Source organism: Stigmatopora nigra, chromosome 4, assembly GCF_051989575.1.
Source record: "Stigmatopora nigra isolate UIUO_SnigA chromosome 4, RoL_Snig_1.1, whole genome shotgun sequence".
NCBI lineage: Eukaryota > Metazoa > Chordata > Actinopteri > Syngnathiformes > Syngnathidae > Stigmatopora > Stigmatopora nigra.
In genome coordinates, this window is record NC_135511.1 from 11,977,447 (window position 1) to 11,993,548 (window position 16,102).

A 16,102-nucleotide genomic window follows, 5' to 3' on the forward strand; every position below is an offset into this window, starting at 1 on the left:
AAGTCAGCTGATGAATGTTGTGTTTCAAACATGTCAAAACAACCATTCCACTTGTGATACATTCAAAGCAAATTGTAAACAAAACATTTTCCATTACAGATTAACAATACCATTCCATTTTGGGTTCAACCAGTTTGAATGTTAAACATAAAAGTGCCATGATGAATACAAAAAAAGAGGGGAAAAATCATTCCATGACCAGGGCATCGCTACAATAAAATGTTTAAATGCTCTCCTTGAATGATTTTAATAGGCTACAGATCTTTACTACAAATTGGCCAATCCCTGATCAGTAAGTGCTCCACATTTCAACAACAAAAGACATGCACCCATTGGAAGAATTACTTATCTATGTACAGCACAGTGGATTTTTGACCATTGCAGTACTGTTTTGAGATGAATGTAATTTTTTTTTTTGCATAATTTTTTTTTTTGCAGATCTCCATAGATGATGTGGCGTGATTATTTGGATTTAATTTACACATATGGAATTATGTTTGAGGATGTTTTGTTCATAATATGCTTCATATAATGGAGTGTTTAGGCTACATGGAATAGATACACAGCATTTTTCATTTTCAACGGTGCCACGCTAATGACTGGAAAAAGCGAATGCCTCGTGTGATCATTTTTGGGGTAACAAGACAAATGTGAGGTAGGCAAGAGAACAAACGCTTGAACCACCCGCTGTCGACAGAAAACCTTCAGAACCTGAAAAGGAATGCTGCTCCAAACTAAGTTGAGACGGTCACAACAACAACAACCCTGCTGATATGTGCATTTATGACAGAATAAACAGTGGTACAAGGGAGGGAAATTAACTAAAAGATGGTAGAAAAAAAGGGTTTTGGTTTCCCAAAAAGCAGCAGTGTGTACAGTACTTGCTTTTACTGTGCCATCTTACATTCTCCAAAAAAAAAAAAGCATTACTTATTTGTCAGTGCAGTTACGGTCCGCTTAAGTTTAGGCACAAAATCATTTTGGTGGATTCCAGGCCAATATTGTGGTTTGAATGCCTCACATGCATATTAATTTGAAGCAGTAGTTTCCGTGTCAAATATAGTTGCATATTGTTGAAAGAGTCCAATGCAGTCCAGCTGCAGAGTGCATGTCATCACGGCTTTTCTTGTGGGGCTTTGAGGTGAAATGGTGCGCTGATGAAGGGGTCAATGGCGTGCACTCCAGTTTGGTTGCTTACATTCAACGGGCTTTCATTCTGCTGGGTCTCATTTGCCTCAAAATGACGGGAGTATTTGGCTAAAGATTGTGGGCGGAATGTGTTTGCGGCCATCTGTTCCAATGCACTTTGTTCAGGCACCCCGGCTGTCGCGTGGGCATACGGGGAAGCTAAAGCTTCTTTCTTTTTTGCAAACGGAGCTTGGGAGAAGACGTCCAACTGCTGCTGGGTCCCGAACGGTCCACTCGGAAATGGCGCATTGGCAAACACGTCACCTGCTTCTTGCTGCACTAGTCTAAAAGGCGCTTTTGAGAAGACATCTGCGCTAGTTGGCTCGGGATTAAACTGGGAATGATTGTGGGAGATGGCCACGGGTGCAGCTGGTGTCGAGAGGATGCTACGCTGAGCTCCCTGTTCTTCGTCCTCCTCGGAGTCGACCAGCAGCGGATCGTGAGCTGATGTGTGACCTTTGGGGGCATCCGGAAAATTCTGATGCTCTTCTTGACAGGCGTCCTTTTCCTGGTCTTCATCGCTGGAGTGAACAGATTGGTCGGTTGCAGGAAAATCTCCTGAGATTTCAGGATCGTGACCCTCTTGGCCTAACACTGAGTAGCCGTTTCTTTCAAGTTGCAAATCTGGGGGGAAAAAAAGCAGAAAAAAAGTTTATCTATTATTCATTGCTTTTATCAGAGCCTTTTTTGTGTGACACGCACATTTAAGCACCTCCAAGTGAGGAAGCACCACAAGATTTACGACACTAGGCACAGTCTACTACATTCATTCGACAAAGTCGAAGCGGTCTTGTTTCCACAACTTGCTCTCGTTGGGAGAAGAGGGAGTCAGTTGAAACAAGGAGAAGGATGGCGTTGGCAGCAAAGGGTGGCGCAGTTAGACAAGACAAGCACAGAAAAGCGCGCGGGTCAGTCTTACCTCAGCAGCGTCGACAGCGGATGTTAACAGGGCGACTCTCACCAAAGACTTAAAGGAAAGGCTACTATTTTGTTATCTTCACCCTGACTGAAACCATAAGATTGCACAAGTGCTGTTTTGAAATTGTGAGGATTAACATTGACCCACATGGCCAAATGCAACAGAGAACAATGTTGCTGTTCAACTTCCTTGTAATTTAGACAATGCAAATTTCTAACTCTTTCTACCTCAAATATTAGCGCTCATCCCAAAAGCCTGGGATTGAAATATGGACACAAAAGTGACAAAAATACAAGAGGGGGAAAAACTAATTCCCAACATAGCATATACACACAGACAGCTCTATATTTGGACCTTTACATATAACCATTTGCTCTAAAACACTAAAGTCTTGACAGAAATTGATGAATTTTTATATTACACTTAATATTTTGTGACAAAAAAGGTAAATCTACACATCCTGATTGTTTTTTTATGCTGAATTTGTTGTCAATCAATTTAATTCAAGTGAACATCTTCAGTGTCTTTCCTTTCAGCTTAGTTGGCATTTTCAAACAAATGCATACATACATAATCATGACAGTGCATTGCTTGACTATTTTAGAACTTTGGCTGTCCTGTTTTAAAACGCTTGAATGAGTTTGGTGTTGGGAAATGAAGCTACAAGCTCAAAAAGGTTCTGGATGAATGACCATCCTCCAAAGGATGAATGACCATCCTCCAAAAAGAAGAGAGCAAGACTATCCTGTAAGTAGTGGGTGCAAACGCCCCAATAATACGGTCTAGTTTATATCCAATTGAGACATTTAAAGCACTTTCAGAACCTACTGGCTATTAATTAAATTTGTCTTATCACCTTATTAAACCTGATTGAAGTCTTGTCTAACACAACAACCCACAACCCATTGAAAACCCTGCCAGGAAAGATATTTTGCCATCAAACCTTTAACACAAAACTTTTACTGGGTGAACTCTGGGAGATATTTTTTCCGGTTTGACATCTTCCCCCTGTACTGTTCAAGTTTTGTTCGTGAAAAGTGCACTAAACTTTGTCACTCGTGAGGTCAAAAGTGTTCAAATAAAGCTTTAATCCTCCACAAACACACAAAAAAGGGGGAGCAAAGCAGCCGTCATTGAGAATTGAACATGAAATGAAAGTAGACCACCATGGCAGCATATTAAATGAGCGATTATGGGGTAAAGCATGAGGAAGGTCATGGTGTAGCCATGTTAGTGACAGAAGATGCTAAAGCATGGATGGAAATGTTAGCAAAGCTTACTGAAGACAGCCTATCAGGAGTGGAATCAGGAGTGAACGTGAAAGTCTATGCAGAGTCCTCTCTTACACGTATTAAATGCTACATTTTCCACACGTCTAAGCCTCCTGCCCTATCTCAAAGTTAGGGTTCCACACTGCCTCCCACTCCCTCTAGAGGTCGATGAGTTGATCCACCAGTAGGAGGGAGCGGGCCAAGTTGGGAAGGCTGGACTCTGAACTGCCACTGTTGTTGTGCGAGTGATCACCTGAAACATGCCAGAGAAAGAAAAAGAGAGACCAGACACAGAAATGTACATGGGAGAGCCCAGGGAGATGGCGAGCCAAAGAATAAGTCATGTCAAATGACATAGTATGAAGAAAAGAAATAAGAGGGAGGAGTGAATGAGGATGCAGGGGGTGGGGGTGGTGGGTGGCCAGAGCAGAGGGATGCGATGGAGGGGTAGGAAAAGAGAAAGAAGCAGAGAGTGAGCTGGGATCATCTTAACATGGCTGCATTGTTATAGGGGAGATTAAGAGGGCGCCAATCTAAAAACGACAAAAGCCAAACCCGCACGGGGTGCTAGATTCCCTATTACAATGCGAGAGTTTGACTGGCAAGACTTCCTAGTATCAGAGGTCACGAATGAAATGCTCTATGTTTAGGCTGTGGGGCTCTGAATAGGTTCTATTGACAGCATATCAGGCCGGGTGCTCATCTGGTGATTCTGTCCTTCTTACCTTGGTTTGAGGTTTTGGGGAAGAGCACAGGAATGGGGTCAAACTCTTGATTATTTCCTTGCTGTCCTTGCGACATGGGGAAAGAAGAGTCTGTAGCAAAAGGGGAGGGGATGTGAAGGAAAGGCAGAGCGGAAAGCTATTCATTCAGCCATTAGCACATGGCAAAGGAAATGCAGAAAGATTAAGAATAGGCCTGCATATAAATGTGGTCTTGCAGGACCATTTGTAACACAATGGCATTAATCTGCTAATGACTTTTTTCCCTATCAATTAAATGGCAGCCTCCCCGAAAGAAAGAAAGCATTTTTTTGAATGAAAGAACCCATGATCGATAAACGCACTCTCATTTGATGTTATCTTCATGCATCAGCTCTATTGAGTTACACAGTCATCACAATGTGTCAAATAGGAATTGGGAATTAGTTTTCAACGGCGTAAAGCTGGCGAAGGAAAGTCAAAGGGGCTTACCAGCAGCTGCCTGAGAAGGCTGCTGCTCCTCTGGGCACAATGCAGAGCAGGAGCCAAGAGGAGCAGAGGAGCGATAGGAGGAAGTTGGAACAGAAGTTGGGTTTCCATGAGAAGGAGTAAGAGAGAGAAGATGATAGTCCAGCAGTGAATCCTTCCCAGTTAAAGATTCTGAGTCACAGTGAGAAAAAAAACTCATAATAAGGAGACAATTGGCAAGAAACACAGTACAGCACCAACTAATCAATGTTTTAAAAGTAAGTTACAACAAAAAGGTTTTGGAAGGAATTGCAATACAATCCTTTTTTGTGTGGATTCTCCTGTTCTGAGCCTCACAATGCTAACCTGACACGCCTGCAGAGGTGAGCTCCAATTGAGCTGAGTAGTGCTGGGCTGGAGGGGCTTCCAACCCAGGAATCAGTGAATCCACACATTCCTCTTTCTTTACTAAACACACACATAATGGGAGAAGGCAAGATAGATACAATCTCCTACTCTAAAATACATCTTCCTGAGTTGTCTAACTACAGGAAAGAAAGTGAGGGAAGTCGAAAGAATGCATGCAAGGGTAAAACTATTCTACAGGACGGTAGGGATCCAAAAAGAAAGATGGTTACCAGCATTTGTGTTCACAGGTTCAGCTAGGGTTAAAAGGTCAGGGTGAAGAAGGGAAGTTCCTTGAGACTTCTGACCATGATCAATCAAGTTGTCTGAGTGGTGGAGAATTCATTAAGGGACATAAAGTATCATGGCAGGGGATAGAAAAGGTAAAATTTTCCTGCCAAAAGTTGAAAATATACACAATCAATGTTAAGGTTTCACCTGTTCCATCTTTTCACAAAAACCTACAGAGCATGCGTATAAATTAGTGGTATTTTACTGTAACATATGCCTTGTGAATGAACATAAGACCTCAATATTCTGAGGTAATGAGTTAGGTACGGAATTTCTAGGGAGCACATACCAAATGCAACATTTGTTAACAATATAAGACTAACCAGACAAAGACAACCTTGGGAAATATTCAGCAAGTATTCAGCTGAACAAACAACATCGAGTAGCCATGCCTCCTCACCTAACTACGTGTTCAAGTCAACTCGGGTAGACAGCTGACCTCCACTCACAATTAAACTGACTTGCTGCAAGTTGAAGTATATGGCCCATGCATCAAGCAAGTCTCTCACAGCATATTCATACTTACAGGAAACCACAATGGTGAAAAATTGGGGAGCAGGGGATTCTTACTTAAGGAATGTGTTGGCTCAGAAAATGGCGCAGCAGATGTGACCTTTTACACTTTTCTCTATAGGAAAGAGTTTTGATTAAAAGTCTATCCTAAAATAACATAAGAAGGTGAAAGTACAATTGTCTGCGTAAATAGCAAAGCATTCCTTTTTGAATGAAGTTATCAATTTCAGCTTTCTAATAAGTGTGAGCATTTTTGCTATGTAATTATCAAACCCCAAAAAGCTTCAAAATAAACATTACATGATTAGAGATTTTGAAAATGGAATGTGTTCGTGTATGCAGAGTGGTGATTTTAAAAAAAATAGTATTGAGGAATCTGTTCCCATTAGAATCTCAGGCAAAAATTAAAACCACTGAGGGAGCGACGAAATGACTGCCTGGGTTCATTGGTGTGGAAGCACAGTCCTTCAGCAGTAAGGAAATCCAATCAACAAAGAAATGATTGTCCTCTTCGTACCGAGTGACATTAAACGCACAGATCTGCAAATGAGATGCAATCTAGCTGTGGACCAGAGACTCCATTCACAGAAACTGACAAGGAGTCACTGTGCGGCTAACAACTTGTGTCAACAAAGATAACCTTCTGAAACCTGTAGTTAGAATTTGGACATAGGCAAACCTCCCTTAATAAGGTGTAATGAACTGTCTACTCATTGGATATTACAAAGACATTTTACCTCCATATTACACAAGGTATAAAGATGCATACGAATGGAAAAAGAAAAAAAAAACCTCACCTGCAATTGAATTAAGACCGTGAATGAGATTGTCACCCCTGGACTTCTCCTCTTCTGCAGTGGCTGTTTGCAAAAAAAAAAAACACAGTTTTCAGATTCAGCATCTGATCTCGCTCATACATTAATATTGCACTTACGCTCAGCTAGCTTTGCAAAGTCTTTGTTAAGCAGCTCTTCAGCGGTTAGCTTGGAGAAGTTATCGTCGCCAAAGGGATTCCAGCTGGGTTGAGCGTTGGGTTTAACACGAGCAGAGTGTTGGGCGTCGGTGTCAGCCGGGTGATATACAGTCTGCTGCGAGGAGTAAGGGGAGCTAGAAGGAGTCGTGCTGGCTGATCTACAAATTGGAAAGACGGCGGTTACATTTTGCATGCCTCTTATTTCTGTGGTTTTGGTTTAATCGTGTAAGCAAGCAAAGTGTGAACACGGCGATTCTTCTTTAGGGATTTTGTGGGATGTCAAAGGTTTGCTTTGACTCCATGGCGGTCATGTCGGCTGAAAGGACTTTCTATCGCCACGCCATGAAAGGACAGTCGCTCCTCACATTACTGAGGGGGAAGCTCATTCTGCTTACTTGGACTTGTTGAGGCTGGCCTCAGCTGCGGCAGCCTGCAGGAGCTGTGTGGACTTGCTGATCGGGACCCCAAAGATGGCACTGTGGGTGACGTCACTCAGAATGCGTCTATGGCCACTCTTAGGCGCCATCTTTGGAGACGAGGGTGGTGTTAAGGAGCCGACTCTGTGATGCCCTGACCCAGCGGTCTGTGGGGGGGATTTAGAAACAAAAGACAATTACTCAAAATCCTCGGAGCTACTTTCCGGCAATGACTCACCACTCAACAAAAAAATAAAACAAAGAATGCTTAGAAGAACCTATGAAAAAGTTGACAAAGAGGAACATTCAACTTGGAGATCAATCAGAGTAAGTGAAGGGGCTGATTTCAGACAAAGAGCACAATAAGGGAAAGGGAACTAACAAAAATGATGTGCCCAGTAATTCCTGCACTCCCAAAGCCCAAGGCAAGAAAGGTTTGTTAAAGCTAACAATTAGCTCAGTAGCAGACAGCACGATTAGCAGGATGTTACCACATCTGGATCAGCAGCTGGCTCAGTGACGGAACACTCGGGGATGGGATTCAGACGGAGAGCTGGGCATTCGTGGGCCTTATGTTGCTGCTGGTGCAGGAACATCAGGCTTAGTTTTACCTTGAACAGCTAGGGCTATCGCCATACTTGGTGCATAGTAATGCTCCTTCCCACATCACTTTCCCCAAAAATAATTCCATCATATTTTCCCTTTCAAAAAAAAAGCAATCCTAAAAACCAATGGGATTTGGTGTGACTGTTTGAGAGAAGTGGAAACACAAACCCTTTTAAAGGCAAAAGAATAGCTGTTTCACTTTTATGGACTCAACTTCAAAGCTTTTGAGTCCTACAATGAGGCCTCACTGAATTTCCTTTCGCATTACCTTGTTTGGGTGCCTACCTGCTGGTTATTCTGTGGATGGAGGAAAGTGGAAGGAAGCTGCTGTTTCATGAGGAGCTGCTGTGGCTGTGGTGCGACCTGAGGCTGAACATTGGTGGTCTGCATTGGCCGTAAAGACGCCTGAGCAGCAGTGGGAGCCTGTTGAGCAGCCTGGATGGCACCTGGAGCTGAAGATTGTAAATGTATGACAAGAAGAACAAATGCAACTTTAAAAAAAAAAATTGACTATAGAGAAGTCTGATTAGCCCAATGTGAATTTGAATAATTTCCCATAAAACTCCAGTTGGTTTTATAACTGTAAATCAAAGATGGATCAAATATCTATTACCTATGCCCTGGGCTCCAACAGCCACATTTGGCCTTTTGCGGGGAGTCAGAGCTGCTGCTTGTATGGGAAGAATGCCTGAAATAGGCTGTGGTTGAGTTTGGCCAGCCTTAGGCCTTTGTCGGGGTGCAATGGAGGTCTCAGTGGTTGGAATGGGGTCTGTGATTCTAATGGGAAAAAAAAATGTTATATTATAAATTAATTGACTGGAAAACATCCAAATTTTGTCTCTCACCTGGTTTTGTTTTGACTCTTTTTGACCACAACATCACTGGCTTTAATAGGCTCTGGAAGTTTTGCAGGAATGGATGAATTCTGTGTGAAATTAAATTGGAACAAATAGAAAAGTTATTCAATACTGCAGACGAGAGAAAACACAACAGTCAACAGTTTTTGTTGGCAAAGGAACTCGAATGCGCTGACATACTGTATAGGAAGCTGTGGTCTGAAGCAGGATATGACTTATTGCTGTGACTATGGACTTACATGTATATTTGGAACTGGACACTCTCGTCGAATGAGTTTAAAGGCAAAGTAAGACACTTGATAGATGTCTGGCCTTTTATCTGGATCCAGTTCCAGCATATACCCTGAAAAATACACAATTTTCCCATCAGGCAAAAAAAAGACAGTTTTCTATTCAATCTGATTATCTAACACTTCAATTCAAGAAGCAAGACTAATGTGACTTACTGATGAGACAATGCAGATCGTTGGAGTAGCGTGAATTGTCGGGAATGGTGAAACTGCCATCACAGATAGCAACTTGGCTCTCCCCAAAAGGAAGTGTGAAGTAACATAGTTTATACAGTAGACATCCCATCGCCTGAACACACAGTTAGAAAAAGGCAAGTTAATAATATAGCATGGCCTAATCATGTGACGCAAACACCTCACCCATATATCTGCCTTTGTAGTGATGATTTTACCACCATAGAGGTTGACCATCTCTGGAGCGCGGTACGATAAAGTGGTGTACCTAATATAAAGGGCATATTATTTGCTGAATGCTTCAATACAAATCACACCAATAGAAAGTGTCAATGGCAGAGGAACACCTACTTTTTGATTTCCTCCTCAATGATGGCTACACCCTCTGTCTGTGGATTTTGGAAGGAGTTTGTAGCACTTCCAAAGTCACAAAGTACATAATGACCTTGGTCATGCAGAAGAATATTTTCCACCTGCAGAAAAAGAACAAAATCAATAAAATGGGAAGCTCTTACACAAAAGCAAAAAATACATTAATTTTATAAGGGTAATCTGCCTTGAGGTCCCTATGAATGATTGGATTCTTGCACTGGTGGAGACAAGCAACCGCTTCACACGTGTCGCAAAAGATCTGCAACACCTCTGCCTCTGTGAAGCCGGTCTGCAAGTTCTGGTTCATCAGGTTGACCACTTGTCCCCCTACAAAACAAGTATGACCAATGCTAAAACATCAATGACAGTTAAGGTAACACTCAACTGATTGTTACATACTTGATTTTGTTTTTTCTTTAATTTGTTTGAGCAATGCCCGAAACCAGAATTGATACAATAACTCTATTTCTTTGAATGGCTTATCAAAAACTAGTTTAAAGTATGTTGGCATCCATCCAAAATTCTGGTAAAATGTTTTAACATGATAAAATTCACCTCGACAGAAGTCCATTAAGATTAGGACTTCCCACACGTCACCGGCTCCAACTCTGGCTATGCTGGAATCCAGGAAGCCAACAATGTTTTTGTGGCCAACAAGGTCCCGCTATGTCAAAACCAAAAAAAAAAAGTATAAGAAAAACAGGTTCAGTTACAATATCAAGACTTTAATGTTTGAATAGCCCCTGTATGAAATGCAAAAAAAAGACAAGAAAAGTAGCAAAAAGCTGCCTAAAGTTACTATGAAGGTCATTTAATTGAGTACATCCCATACTGAATGAAAGAGCCTATATTTTGACTAAAGAAAAACCCACACTCTTCATTTTCATCACTCACCATGATCTGTATCTCCAGCTTGCAAATTTGTAGATCATGCTCATTGTTGACATACATCCGCTTTAGAGCACACCGTTGACCCTGATTGATTCGCACCAAAAAAACAATGGCGAAACCCCCTGCAATGAGATTGAATGATGGGAAATTAGTACTCATTGAAAATGTGGATGTAACATGACGCGTTTTCATTGTAGACTAACACATTTCCATGAAAAGGGCTTATACAGTATCTACACTATCTACATTATTCAATCATATTCTATACCACTAATCCTCACTAGGGTCACAGGGTGCTGAAGCTGTTGCAGTAAACTGTGGGTAGTAGATGGGAAATACTCGAGACCTGTTTTCTCCTGATCTTTTTGCTCAATTATTTGGTATAAAGGGGAGAAAATTAATGATTTAGAGAAAACCTCTCCTAATAACTCCAAATTCCTCTTCTTAAAACAATTAATCCACATTTTATGTTCGTGTGCTCCCTAAAACTTGAGACATCTTCAAACCCGCTGTCTAATCTGAGATGGCTGTAAGAAATTAGAAGGATTAACAGACGTCTTGAGCACCATTTCACTCTGTTCTACTGTATCGGCGAAGACGGCCCAAGGAATAACTTTAAGTACAGCTACAAATAGCCACTGTCAAGTGACGCAACTGACTGTCAGGATTATTCCTTGCTGGTTTACGCATATACACAAACAACAAAACTCAGGGAAATGAGACCATTTTGGCATTGCCATAAAAATCGGCAACTACTTTAGTGCAAGGTTACATAGCAATGGTGAAAAAAAAGAAGCAAAACCAACCAAAGACAGGTGGTCGTTGGGCCTACAATGTTTTCTCTAAAGACCTGAGTAAATAACTTTACTTCCCAGGAAAGGGAGTAAATCATTGGTGCCTTCAGAAATGAGTAACAAGTTCTTAAAATAACTTGCCAAAAAAATCATTGTATTTGTATTAGTTTCTGTGGTCAGATAACAAAACCAGTCATAAAGTAGCCGGACAGATGGAGACCAGCCAAAAATACTGATAAATTAATCAGTCCTTTTAAATCTATTATTCAGTAACAAGACCTCTTGGCTAACATGAGGAAGCTGGATCTCATTGGGATACTAATGGGAAAACATCAGCCCTGTTTAAAAGTATAGATTTGACTTTCTCATACACAATACAAATTGGCAGCAATATTATTGTGACAGTTTGAAACTGTGCAGCAAAACCACACTCAAGATTGAGCATGCATGACAGCGAGCCCAATGGTTATGCTGACTACTATAGAAGGCAATACCGATGACTCAGCAGGTCATTACTTTATAATAAGTTTGTACCGAGTTACTCCCAGCCTTCAGGGAAAATGCGCAACCAGGAAATTCTCATATTCCACGCAAAAAGCGAGATCAAAACATTGGAAAACAATGGTTAAACATTTATAATCAGGAAAAAATAGACTCGCATGGTAAAAGAAACTAAACAAAGTCCTATTTATCAGGGATGGATTGTAACAACTACTTAAACCATTAAAAATCACGAATTAATTATTCCATCATCATCATCATCATCACAAATTGCTGGGGGACGCAAGGGATTAGAACATTAATCCTTGTATACTGCAGTTTGGTGATTTAATTAAATACCTCGAGGTGGTTAACGATTTCAACGTGAGGCAAATAAACGTAGATGAACACAAGAGTTGGCATTTTCATTGACCTTCAGCCACGATTTCTTCGATGGTCCCTTGATACCGTCCAATGTTGAAGACCCGGCCGATGAAGCTGCCTCCGCCGCCGGATCCACCACCTCCCCCGCCGGCTCCGGGACCAGGCCCGGAGACCCCCAGCTCCCGGCGCGAATCAAAAAATTTCTTCATCTCCACTAGTTGTTATCCAAAGCGACAACCCCGGTATCCAAGCGTATGAAAAAAAAAATCTCCAAAGAAAGTATGTCGTGTTTGTATTTATGATCAGCGGCGGCGTATAGATGATACAATTGGCTTTGACTGAATGACAGCGGCTAGCCGAATGCTAGCCGATGATCCGGACTTCAAAGTATGCAAAAAAATAAAAAAAGACTGCACAGAGTTTCCTGGCCCAGACGTCGTCCCTAGTGTTTGAAAGCAATAGGATGAAACAAAAGCATTCACTGCAATCGGAGACTGCTGGATGACTTTACTGCCAATGTTTTGGCCCCGACGTAGGGTCTTTATCCCACCTATGGCTAAGCTAAGAGCTAAGGTGCGATGACAGCTACATAGACAGCCAGCCAGGCAGCCAGGTAGCTCGGTCCTACCCAAAGCGGCTTATCACACATGCCCACAACAAGCGTCTGACCCAAAATATCACATCACGCTAAAACAAATCACTTCTGGCCTTTCTATATCACTACTAAATAACATTCTTGTGATGTCAAAGCTTTACAAACCCGCCAAGCTCTATCAAAGAACTAATTAACAGAGCTAACCCATAACCCAGCTAAAAACACCGACCGGAAGAGTCGGCATAAATCGTGGGTCTGTGATTGGTCAATCTGTGTTTTGATTTATTTATTTTTTTGGAGCCAAGAAACGCCCCCAAGCGGACCTGCCACAAGAGCATAACTTTCAAAATAAACTCGTTGACTGGCCAGATTTGCTTTACCAAATGTATAATTAAAAAAAATGCAAATGATGAAATTAAACTAGTGCTTTTTGGATTTAAATAGTGGTTGCATTGTTGTTGTTTTTTTAAATAATGATGATACAGTGCTATATTGAAGATGGATTCTTTTTTGGTACTATGTGTAATGTGTAAATGATCCCTCTAGAAGTCACTGTTTACCCTTTAAAATTTAAATTAAAAATGTGGTACCTGCATGATTTTTCCCTTTATTTATAGTGATGTAACACATTTCTGGATCCCTTTAAATGTTTGGTCAAAGTGACTAACTGTTTAATATAAATCTTTTTATTTTACATTTAGAGCCATAACTATAAGACATTAAAAGAGTGAGATCATTTTAAGTCTTTCTATTTGGGAACATATTTAATTGTCACTGACAGAGTTAATACATTTACACACATGAACAGACTTTGATTTAAACATATGGTGACACTATTGCTCTAGTAAATATGCAATTAAACTGCAATATTGTTAGTGCAACAGTGATAAATGACAATATACATTGGTGAAACATATACTGTATTCTGCCTGTTGAAACATTAACAAAAGGTAAACAAAATCTGGTTCTTATTTTTTGCCATTACCTGAGAATAAAATTAGGCAATCTTTCATGTTCTGCTTAGGATGTGCAACGTCTGAGTGAAGAAAGTGTCTTTTAATGGTTCAGTAATGAGGAAACTTCAATCCCGAGCTCACTCACTCTTTGATAATGAACATTATTTCTGAGTTTGTATGGTGTTCCATTCTCTTAAATCAAGCACCCACAGACACTTCTCAAACCCCTCCTATGGGAAAATACATTTGTCTTTTTTCTTGTTTGCTCACACAAACATAAAATTGTCAAGATTTGACTAAGTGCTTTACTTTATACATGCCATGTGGTCTGATATCTTCTTGCTTTGTAAATAATTATGTCAATGTTTGATGTTCATCTAAATAGAACTGACCATTAAGAGTGACACAACTCTTGTTATGTTTTTAGTTTGCCAGTTTCACTCAGACAAAATGAAGACAAGTGGCCAAATATTTCCCCATACTTAATGGCCATGATATTGTTCGCCACATTCACCACACTTTTAATACATTCCTTATTTGGTAAAACACTATCGTCTATAAACACCTTCTCCAAGATGTTTTACAGACCTCTTATGCCCATGTGAGCTTTGCAATGTCATTATTAAACTGTTTAGATGCTTCTCCATAATGCAGCTAGAACGTCACAGGTTTTGAAAATGTGGGTCGTTTATACACTTGCCTGACCTCTTGTTTAAAAAACATCAAATGGCGAAAATATGAAAATATATTTGATTTTAACAACATGTTTATGTTATGGTCTTGGGAACATGATTTTTGAAACAACCAGAAACGTTCTCAGAACCTTTTACTTAGTCGTTTCCAAGGAAACCTTTAACCAAAATTACAATCAGTTTGGTTTCCACCAATTTGATGGGAAGACGATGTCAAAACACTTAGCTAGCTTATGATTTTGGTGTGCATAAAAGCCTTTAATTTCCTTTGTCCTAAGCAATTGTCTTTTTGTTATTTCTCTCCTTGCTGCACACAACAGTGCATGAAATTGAGACCAGATTTTCCTTTTGGATCTGAAGTTTGGCCGTGATAGGTTTAGGCTTCTTTCTCTTCATTGCTTGCCAACATAATTTAGTCCTGTCTTCATTTCACTATTGATGTCTTTCTACAATATACCGGATAATCATTGTTTAATTTCAACAAAAAGACGTTCAGAATTATGAGATGCATATTTGATCGCTTTATATCTTGTATGCGTGGCAATGACATAGAGAGAAAAAAAATGCTTTTTGGTAGCACATTGACAACGTGCCAGTATGTCATTGCTGTTAGCAACTTTACGGTGAGATCAGATCCATTAATGTGACGTAAGCTCCAATCATTTCTCCTAGACATTCTCAAGAGATTTGCTCAAACCTTGTTTTATGGTTATTAGGTTAAAAGTTCACCACTGCAACTCATGAATTACATCAACATGTTATGCACACCTTAAACTTTTTTTTTAAACTTTGGAGATTTGATTAACTTTTCAGAAGAAATGTTCCAGTGTTAAAATGATAGCATCATTCCACAAAAATGTGTGTTGTGGTTTAAGAGACAAAATGTATCTAAAGAAAATAAAGCAAGGGAGACCGTTCTAGACATCCGTACACAGTTCCAGTTTCATAATCCTGTTATGAATTGTTGTCATAAAATATTTCCAGCCATTGCCCTGACTTGGGAAAATACTATGGATACACATTAGCGTACGTATAGTGGTTTCATTCCTCGTTATTCATGTCATTCATCAATATAACTAAACATTAGATTTACACTTTTTCCAAAACAAACCTACTGACCCATTTTCCATTAAATTAGACTTAATATATTAGATTATTTAATGTGCCCTTTTTTTATTGGTCATCATAATTGAATTTTGATTTACAAAAAAATAACTGGGTTTTTCCACTTGTTGTTTTACCACGAAACACAACAAGACATTTGAAAAATGAAATATTACAATGCATGAGTCTGTAGCTTAATACAAAGGGAAGTGGGGATGATTGCCACATAATGAAGGAATGTATCAAATGTGGTAAAAAAAAGCTGTGCTAATACATTTGGACCAAGTAATGTATACATGATTTGGTTGAGCTAAAATGTATTGTATCCTGTCTTGCACGAGTCCCAGCGGAAGGCCAATGTGAGGGCCTGAGAATAAGGCTGGAATGTCAGTGTCTCACTTTATAACCAAATGTAAACTGACCCAACCCCCCCCAAAAAACACATATAAAAATAAATCGGCAGGGAATTCTAAATAGAAAATATACTTTAGGTTTACATTGGAAGCCTAAGACTGTACTGTATACCTTTTGTCTCAAGGGAAAGAAACTTTGTTGATTATAATTGTACTCATTGTTCTTGTTGCTCTGAACTATACATAAACTCCTGTTTTCTTTCATTTTGTGTGTATGGGCTAAGTGTGTTTGAGTGCAGTTGTGTGCACTTGACAGAAATTACTCAAATATGTAAAACAGCATCTTCAAATTAACAATTCACTCAAATGCTCTCATTAGCTCACGAAATTTGCTTTAATTGCTAATAAT

At 40.1% G+C, this 16,102-nt stretch overlaps 1 protein-coding gene across 10 annotated transcripts; it reads right to left on the reverse strand.

Moving 5' to 3' along the window:
- Positions 1–422: 422 nt before the first annotated feature.
- LOC144194978 (AP2-associated protein kinase 1-like) lies at positions 423–12,825 on the reverse strand. Of its 10 annotated transcripts, none has more exons than XM_077714250.1 (19): positions 12,043–12,825; positions 10,339–10,457; positions 10,000–10,108; positions 9,629–9,771; positions 9,424–9,545; positions 9,259–9,340; positions 9,055–9,187; positions 8,848–8,951; positions 8,597–8,676; positions 8,365–8,528; positions 8,037–8,203; positions 7,637–7,723; positions 7,125–7,312; positions 6,691–6,887; positions 6,554–6,616; positions 4,914–5,015; positions 4,572–4,739; positions 4,104–4,193; positions 423–1,812 (listed from the first exon to the last, which is right to left on the reverse strand). In XM_077714250.1, exons 1-19 carry the CDS (start codon positions 12,200–12,202, stop codon positions 1,115–1,117), a joined length of 2,976 nt encoding a protein of 991 aa, XP_077570376.1. In that variant the 5' UTR covers positions 12,203–12,825; the 3' UTR covers positions 423–1,114. The 10 variants fall into 10 exon arrangements, with proteins under 10 accessions (XP_077570376.1, XP_077570374.1, XP_077570377.1 ...); XM_077714248.1 differs by having other exon boundaries at positions 7,637–7,726; XM_077714255.1 differs by lacking the exon at positions 423–1,812 and adding an exon at positions 3,172–3,631 and having other exon boundaries at positions 7,637–7,726.
- Between the last annotated feature and the right edge of the window lie 3,277 nt (positions 12,826–16,102).